This window comes from Peromyscus leucopus, chromosome 9, assembly GCF_004664715.2.
Source record: "Peromyscus leucopus breed LL Stock chromosome 9, UCI_PerLeu_2.1, whole genome shotgun sequence".
Classification (NCBI taxonomy): Eukaryota; Metazoa; Chordata; class Mammalia; order Rodentia; family Cricetidae; genus Peromyscus; species Peromyscus leucopus.
This window is the reverse complement of record NC_051070.1, coordinates 70,894,978-70,904,522: the sequence shown is the minus strand read 5'-3', so window position 1 is coordinate 70,904,522 and position 9,545 is coordinate 70,894,978. Positions and strand designations below refer to the sequence as shown.

The following is a 9,545-nucleotide window of genomic DNA, read 5'->3' as shown; positions in this document are numbered from 1 at the left end:
GCTCTCGTTATCCATGGAGCAGGTGGATGCTCTCCATGCTGCATGGCCACAGCCTCTGTGGTGAGGCTTTGGAGCACATTGGGTTTGAGTGCTGGACTGGATAGTTGGTCTCATGCTAAATGCTGCATTGTCTGTCCTTGAGATTTAATTGGCAAACAATACTTCCTAGTGAAGATAAAACTTATGGTTGGTAAAGAGATGGTTCCGTTGGAAAAGCACGTGCTGCTAATCATAAAGATGGAAGTTCAGATCTCAGGACCCACTTGACTAGCTGAGCATCATGTAAAACCTGCAACTCCAGCTCTGAGTGATTGGACATCATCTTCTGTCCTTCACACACACACATTTAGGTGTGCCCATGAACTCACACAAGTTTGTGTAGACTCGCATGGACCTGCACATGCACAAATGTAAATAAAAATCAAATGTTAAAAACGATCAAAGCTCAGTCCTTAAGGAATCATACAAAAGAATTCAGTCATTCACTAAAATTGGAATTAGGGTTAATGGGGGGGGGGGGTAACTTTGTCACTTTTCAATTGCCTTGAAGATATACCATGACCAAGCACACTGTTATAAAAGAAAGTGTTTAATTTGGGACTTGCTTAGTTTCAAAACTTTAGTCCTTTATTCTTGAAACAGTCAAACAGTAATGCATGGTGAACAGGGCCTTTAGAAACCATGAGAGAGGCTCCAGGAAAAAAAAATCAGAGGGCCATTTAACTGAAGTGCATTTTGTTCCCTGGATTGGTCTTGGATTTGATTGCATGCCTCCTAAGTTAAACATCTCTATTCAATTCATAAGACATGTTTATTACTGTTGAATGTCAGAATATAGCTATATAAACCAATCTGGTGAGTATATTCTCAATCTTGATTTGGCCTTCTGCCTTGATTTTGTGCCTCCTCATACATAATCTATAGTATGTGCCAGGCAATTGTGTTTAACTTGTCCTGTCCAGAGAAAGTTCTCTCCAAGGCTGCTCTGTTAACATTTATTATGTGCTTACTGGTGTTTATTTACATGTTTTTCTGATTGTGTCTTGTTGTACCCAGTCAGTCTTCTTTGAATCATTGCTTTCTTTGTTGCATTTGAGTATAAACGTATTCTGAAACTGAAGTATGGTTGTCTATAACATTAGACGGTATTTGGCCCCATTCTTTCAGATCCTCAGATCCCAGGTCTAGCAGACAGACCTGCATAGGTCAGCACAAATCAGCACATTCTCATCATGTTAGGGAACATGGTGGCATTCAAGCAAGTACTGGGGCAGTAGCTGACACATACATCCTTATGTGAAGGCAGAGGAGAGAGAAAGAGAGGGGGGATACTGTAGGCTTGACATAGGTTTTTGAAAACTTAAAGCCCATCACCAGTGACACAGTTCCTCCAAAGAGGCTATAGTTCCTAGTCCTTTCAAATAGGGTTACTTCCTGGTGACTAACAATTTAAATCTATGAGCCTCTGGGGACCATTCTTATTCAAACCACCACATTCCACTCCTTGTTCCCATAAACTTGTAGATATATCATAATGCAAAAATGCATTTGTTCCAACTTCAAAAGTCCCTACATTCTAGCATAGCCTCAACATTGTTTAAAAGACCATCTCTTCTGAGACAGAAGGCAATCTCTTAACTGTGATGCCCTGTAAAATCAAAATCAAAAAGCAGATCATATATTTCTAACATATAATGGCACAGAGTATATATTATTATTCCAAAAGGGAGGGAAGGGAACATAATTGAAAACCATCTGGGTAAACTCCAAACTCTGCATTTCCATGTCTGATGTCAAAATGCTCTTCAGATCTCCAACTCCTTTCAGCTTTGTTGACTGCAACACATTTCTTTCTTTTGGGCTTGTTGTACTACCTGTTAGCATCTCTCCTGCCAGATACCCCAAGACTCTGACATCTCTAACATCTTAGTTTCTCTAAGGTAATCCAGGCTTAACCTTCACAACTTCATGGAGTTGCCTCTCTGGACCTCCATTCAGGTACACAACTGCTACATGCCTGGCCTCAGAAGCTTTCCTTGGTTACAGAGGGAGATTACACAGAGTTCATCCTTGATCCTTGAATCCATGTGACCAGGCTGCCACATTTTTCTGCTTGCTGGAACTAGGATTGGCTCCCTTGTTAAAACACATCTTCACCACCATCCTGATTTCAATTGTCTCCTTTACCACCTAGGCTTGGCTGTCCTGGAACTCATTCAGTAGACAAGGCTGGCCTCAAACTCAGACATCTACCACAAGATAGATTTTGACTACCACATAAAGACACCCAAATGGTGATAATTATGTTATTATAAATTAACCTGTCTTCATTGTCTCTTAGATCTCTTTAAATATTTTCCAGCGCTTAAATCCGTAAGAAGCTCAGAATTCTGTCTTGAAGCATCCAGAATTTCTCAATTCTTTCTTCTGCATCTTCAAGGATACCTTTGCTCTCCTGCTGACTGCTGAGCTAGGTGTTTGTATTCAGTGACACCTATTCCAATCTGATTCAAATACTGTCCCCAACTTCTGGTTCAAGTTTAAACTTGACAAGGATCTAACACTTGGAAAGACTTGGGGAGTTCACCCACTGGTATTGTGAGATTTATCTCCTACTGCTAAGAGCCAACTGACTGATTTTCCTTCTTCACCCTCTCTTTTGAATATTGAAAAGTTACTCACTGTGGATAGGAAGGAGAGCTTGCAGGCTTTACATGCTTAAGTTAAATATCTTCTACATTGTTTTGGCTGGATTAGGTTTTGTCAGACAAAGTTTCCCTATGTGGCTCAGCTAGACTTCCAATCCTAGGCTCAACCATGCCTCCTGCCTTGACTTCCTAGGTAGTTAGCGCCCACAACCTTCAGCTATGTACCATGAAAACATTTAAAATTATAAGCTGATTAAATTTTTCTCCAGTGCAAATCTTGTTAGTATGTATGTAGCATTAAGTGAGTAAACTCTGCAAAGTGTTAGGCAATGAGAAGTCCCTTTTCCATTCTGTGCACTGGTAATGGCCATAAAGAATGCAGCTGCTTCTGTTAACTAAAAATTTCACCTTCAAAATCTTATTTTGTTCATCTATGAAATACACTTGAGACAATAGTTCTTTAGTGAAATATATTATATTTTTACATATTATTATATAGTGAAATATTATATATTTTCATGATATGAGTAAATTGAATTCTTCTTTCCCTCACCCATGTCATTTGTCTATTGTAAACACACCTGCATCCTTGTAAGTACATCCTGGTTTCCATACTAGAATTTCTTGAAGGTAGATGGAATATAAAACGCAAAAAAGAGCAATTAGATGTAGTCAGTGGTCACATACATCACCACTTCTCTGGTAATCAGAGGAGATTAAGGTGAAAGATAATTCTATGTGATTTCTATCACATAAGGCACAAAATGACTGACACTGTGCTGTAATATCTACACATTAACAACATGTTGATAAGAGTGTAGGGTGATGGGAACTTTATAATTTCCACTTGGTGTGAACCAACCACACAGAAAAACATTTGTACAACCACTTAGAAAACAATTCAACTAAGCTAGTTAAGGAAATAGATCTAAAACTTCAGTGGTGCCTGAGGAGGAAAGGGAGAGTGGAGAAAAACAAGCCCTGACTTCACCTTGGTCTGTCTGTGACCTGAATGAATCTGATCCTTACATTCACTGTGTCCCCTGTCACCTGCTCCTGCAGATAAAACCCCTCTGCACCTCTGCCAGGCTCAGCCCCACAGCGGGCTTTTGCTGGAGCCTCAGCTGGGTTTTGGGTATGGGCTGCAGGTGCCTGGAGAGTACTGTGCACTTGCTGCACAGAAGTAGGTAGCTGAGTCTCCAGGCTGAGAATCTGTGATGTGCAAGGAGAACTGTTTATCACTTTTCCTGAAGAAGACTGTGAATCTTCCTTCTTCCTTTTTATTCAACATGGAACGTATGGCTATCAGAAGTGTAGGGCCTTCACCAGGGAATTGCCGGTACCATGGGAAGTAGTCAAACCTGCTGTCCTCATAAGTGCAGTTCAGAACTGACGTCCCTCCTGCCAAGACTGTCAGAGATTGAGGACTTTGTTGCACTTGCTGCTGGTCACGTCTGTTCTGTTGCTGGCCACTCACCCCTGTGTAGAGATACAACAAATGCCATTAGTTTCCCAGGTTTGTACTACCTGCTTGTGGTTTCAGCACTCATGGTTTTGTCCTGTCCCCACTTCTCTCACCCCTCCACATTAATTACACATCCTGAATTTTTTCCTCCATGACTCACAGGCTAGGTGAAGGGCCAGGACTAACAATGATGACTTCAGGATCTTATCCATTCCTCCTAGACTGAAGCTTGGGGAGAACTCCAGTGGCCTTTTATCTCCCCACAGAACACTGAATCTGCCTTCACAGGCATTTAGTTCTTTCAACAGACTCCACCCCTCACAGACACTTTGTCTTAAGCTATTTCTGACATAGAAAACACTTTCCCCTTTTGGTCAAATTTAGTGTTTCAGAAAAAAAGTCATTGAGAGTCAGAAATCCCCTCATTGTAATTCTACAATTATACACTGTTGGTAGGAATATGTGTTGCTAAAGCCACCAAGAATAGCACTGTTATTCTTCTGAAGAATTAAAAGAAAGAAATCAAGCAGGAAGGAATGTAGGAGGAAAGGAAGGAAGGAAGGAAAGAAAGAAAGAAAGAAAGAAAGAAAGAAAGAAAGAAAGAAAGAAAGAAAGAAAGAAAGAAAGGTGGATGGAAGGAAAGAAGGAATGAAGGAAGAGAAAAAGACCACTGATCCTACTAATACTACTTATGGGCATTTATCCAGGGAAACTGATGTCATCCCATAAGAGAGAGACCTGCATATACATGTTTATTACAGCACCATTCACTATTGCCTACATACAGCCTAGGTATCACCTGTCAACCTATGAATGAAGAAAATATTGTACTTCAAACAACAGAGCAAAATTCAACCACAAGGAAAAATGAACTGGCGCCATCTGTAGGAAAACAGATAGTATTGAAGGACATGGTGTTAAGCAAAATAAAGCAGACATGTAGAGACACACAATACATGTGTTCTCATATGTGAAAACTAACAAAAAAAGCAAAGAATAAAAGAAAGTAAAGATACTCTTAAAATCAAAGTTAGACAAATGAATATGGGGAGGAGGAGAGGGGACAAGGGAAGGGAGAGAACAACAGAGGGTGAAGAAAAGATGGATATCAGAAAATCTATGCAAATGCATATGCTAAAACTGTACAACAGCCAACTGCTTTGAACAATTAGTACGTGCTAATTATTGCAATTATATGATAAAATAACAGATCCATTTAAAATTTTCCTCATTCTAGAAGATTATGCACACACAAATAAAAGGAGTTAAGATGGAATTACCCTGGGACAAGAAAATCTACTAGATAACACAGGGTATCAAATAAAAATGCCAGTGCAGGAATGGGTTACCTTTTTTGGTGTTTGAACTGGTTTGCTTTCTATTACTAAGATAAATTAACATAAAGACCAAATTAAACTTGGGGAGGGAATAATTTATTTGGTTTACATTTCTGATCATAGTCTATCACTGAAGCGATCCATCAGGAATTCAAGCTGGAAAAGTGTCAAGAAACATACAAGAAATCTGCTGGCTAACTTGCTCCTCCTGCCTTGCTCATCTTGTTTTTTATATAACCCAGACCTCCTGCCCAGGGATGACAACGCTCACTGGGGGTTGGGCCCTCCCATGTCAATTGTTAATAAGAAAATGTCCACAAACATGCCTCCAAACAAGTGTGACACAACTCCTAGATTGAGGTTCCCTCTTCCTGGTATCTCCAGTTTGCATCAAGTCGACAAAAATTCACCATCACAGCTGACCCCTTGTCACCCTGACACAGACAAGCAGCGTTATTCAGCCATAATCTTTCCTTTATGGTTCATCTCCAAGATCTCATTAAGATCACAATATAAACCATAATACAACTTTTAAATAACCAACTTTTGTTATTTACATTATGGAGCATAACTCATCTGCTAAAAACAATGACATCATGAAATGCACTGGCAAATGGATGGGACTAGAAAAGATCATCCTGAGTGAGGTAACCCAAACCCAGAGAGACAAACATAATATGTACCCATTGTAAGTGCATATTAGCTGTAGAGTAAAGGATAACTATGCTACAATCCACAGTGTCAGAGAAGCTAACTAACTTTCATGGATTCACAAAGATAAGATATGTGATGGAATATTTTCGCTGAATTTGTCAAATGCAAATGTACTAGACATTGTTGATGTACTTATTGTCTGTATATATTGTATATATTTATTTTACTTATTGTATATAGGTTTTCTTATATTAGTTATAACTTTTTTATATTAGACAAAAAAAAGAGGAAATGTGGTGATACTTTATCTGTGTACCCCAATAAAGCTTATCTGAGGATCAGAGGGAAAAGCCAGCCACTATATTAAACATGGAAGTCAGACAATGGTAGCTTACTAACTACCCCTTTAATCCTAGCATTCAAGAGGCAGAGATTCATCCAGATCTTTGTGGTTCAAGGCCACACTGGGAACAGAGCCAGGTGTGACGGCACATGCCTTTCAATTCCAACACTAGTTAATCATAGAGGTCTGGAGGTCTCGACAGACAGACAGGAAGTGATAGAGCTGGGCGGAAAGAGAAAAGTGATGTAGCTGGGTAGAGAGAGGAAGTGAGATGGCAAGCAGAGAAAGGATATAGGCATGGGTATACAGGAAGTAGGTCTCTCTGGGAGCTGAGGAGTTGGTAAGGTGAGGTTGGCTGTGGCTTGTCCTATTCCTCTGATCTCTCAGTTTCCACCCTAATATCTGGCTCTGGGTATTTTATTAATAAAACTGTTTAGCAATTCCTCTTACAAACCTGGGATGATAGGGGCTCACAGAGACGGAACCAACAACCAAGGAACCTGCATGGACTGACCTGGGCCCTTTGCATCTAGGTTACAGTTGTGTAGCTTAGTCTTCTTGTGGAACTCCTAACAGTAGGATCAGGGGCTGTCTCTGACTCTGCTGCCTGCTTTTGGGTCCATACTCCTCAGACTGGGTTGCTTCCTCCAGCCTTCACAGGAGAGAAGGTGTCTAGTCTCTCTGCAACTTGGTATGCCATGGCTGCTTGATATTGGTGGGAGACCTGCCATTTCTGAAGAGAAATAGAGGAGGAAGAGTAGATGTGGGGAGGAGGAGGGGGAAGGGAGGGAATAAAGGAGAAGCAGGAGGGAACACTGAGGGTAGAGCATAAAAACTAACAAATAAATAAATAAACAAATAAACACATAAAGAAATAAATAACAAAAAATGTTCAAAGTCTTTTTAACATAAGTAATGTCTTCTGTGGGTTTCTATAAAATCCAAAATAGTTACAAACTTCTATTTATTTTATTTTTTTATTTTATGCTTTTATTTTTATTTATTTTTTGATTTTTTTTTTTTGAGATAGAGTATCTCAGTGTAGCCCTGGCTGTCCTGGCACTAGCTCTGTAGACCAGGCTGGCCTCAAACTCACAGAGATCCTCCTGCCTCTACCTCCCAATTGCTGGGAACAAAGATGTGCACCACCACACCCAGACTTCTTATTCCAAGAGATAAGAACCAGGACACACTTAAATCAGACAAAGCAAATTCACAGTGCTTAGCCTCAGCTTCTTCCTGTTCCCTTCAGTCCTGCAGCTTCCTCTCTGCCAAAACCAGCATCACATTGCCAAGATCAGTTTCCAGATTAAAGTGAATCCCTATCCTCCCTAGACCATAGCTTCTGTGTGCTGAATGTTAGAAGATAATTCCCATAAGATTTGCTTCAGTTCAGCTACCCCTTATTCATTAAAGCTGATTTTTCAGCACCAACTAATCAGGATCAATTGTTCAATAAAGCAAAAGTTTCATTTCCACAGATTCGTAATTCAAAACATCCTGGGTCACATAAGTTTGAGTCTGTGAGTGACCTAGCTGCAGAGTGTGTCCATGTTTTCTGTTGTAATCTCCTGTATGACTTCCTGCCTTAATTACCACCAATGATGGACTATGACCTGGAACGGAAGGCTAAATAGATCTTTTCACTTTCTCAGTAGCATTTCTTCAGAATTTCATCACAGCTACAGAAAGGAAACTGGAGCGTCCAGCTGTCTGCACACTCTGTGTCTTCCATGACTTGATGTTCTTGGTGACAGTTTGTTTTCTCCTCACTGACCCTGACCCTGTCCACAGCAGCGTCACCTGGAAGTCTTTGCCTTTCATTCCCTTTCTCCTCATCCTTTGTGAGTTCAGTACACTGAGGCTTAAATGATCACATTGATTCTGTCCTCCCATCAGCTTCTCTGTTAGTTCTAAGATGGACGTTTATGATTCAGGAGGGAATATATATTGAGAATTTACACATCCAAATCCTTAACCTCATGGTCAAAAGCTTATCCCAGGTTAAAACTCTGCCTATATAGAATAGGGATATTAAATCAAGCAGATGTTCTGTTGTGGTTTCCGGATGTCTTGTAACTGGGAAAGGCCACGCCCACCCAGCAGAAGGTTTGTGTACTGGCTGCAGGTGTGTGGGGAGCACTGTGCACTCATAGTACAGAAATAAGTGCCTGAGTCTGTGGTCTGGGAGGAGGAAATGTACAGAGAGCTGCGACGTTCCTGAGGGACTGTTGTGGATGTCAATCTTCCACTGTGCTTTGTTCCAGAAGGATTAAAAAACAGGCTCTTCAGATGTCCCTCAGGACTTTGGTGAAACCACTGCATTTGGTTTGTAGAGATGGAAAAGTTGCACTGTACCTCTGCACGCTCTCCCTCCTGCAGAACCAAGGACACAGGACTCTGCTTCACTTGTTGACCTTTCACCCCTGGTTAGAAACAGAGAAAGAGACAGATGGGGTCACTGAACATCCACAGAACCCTGAACACACCCCATGTCCTCTGAGAAGGTGGGAGCTCTGCAGGACTCCTGAGCTGCTTCCCCACCCTCCATGTGCTGACAGAATCCTCTCTGTCCCTGAATGTGGACAGCCAGACTCACAGCAAACCTGGGTGCACAGCAGCCCCAGCAGAGAGCACAGCAGCCTCTTCATGGTGCTTGTGTGGCTGCTGGAGACAGAAGCAAGGAACCAAGGCCTGGGCTGTGGTGTCAGGATGGCTGTTGAATGTCCCTCCTCCTGCAACCAGTCAGCTCCACCCAGGAACCCTGCCAGGCCAGACACTGCAGAGTTCCCTCCCAGCCTTCTGAGCCTGAAGCTCCTCCCAAGCCAGCCCTGCCTGAGAATCTGGGCACAGCACAGTAGGGATGGCAGTGTAGGGGAGGAACATTTTGATGAGACCCTGAGGTTGTAGGGAGTTAGGGATCCAGGAAGCAGGAGAGGACCAGTCCCTCCAAGGAGAACAAGCCTCAGCCCCACACAGTCTGGCACACTCAAAGACACAACACTAGAAGTTTAACTCAGGAAACAGATGCATGTTCTAAGGACACTTTACTGGGGCCTGAGGGATGGCTCAGCAGATAAGGGTCCTTGACTTTACAA

The 9,545-nt window shown here is 41.6% G+C and overlaps 1 gene segment (V, D, J or C); it reads right to left on the bottom strand.

Moving 5' to 3' along the window:
• Positions 1-3,768: 3,768 nt before the first annotated feature.
• On the bottom strand, positions 3,769-4,388 carry LOC119088584. The segment is given in 2 exon segments: positions 3,769-4,127; positions 4,274-4,388. Coding segments are annotated over 2 exon segments (411 nt in total).
• Between the last annotated feature and the right edge of the window lie 5,157 nt (positions 4,389-9,545).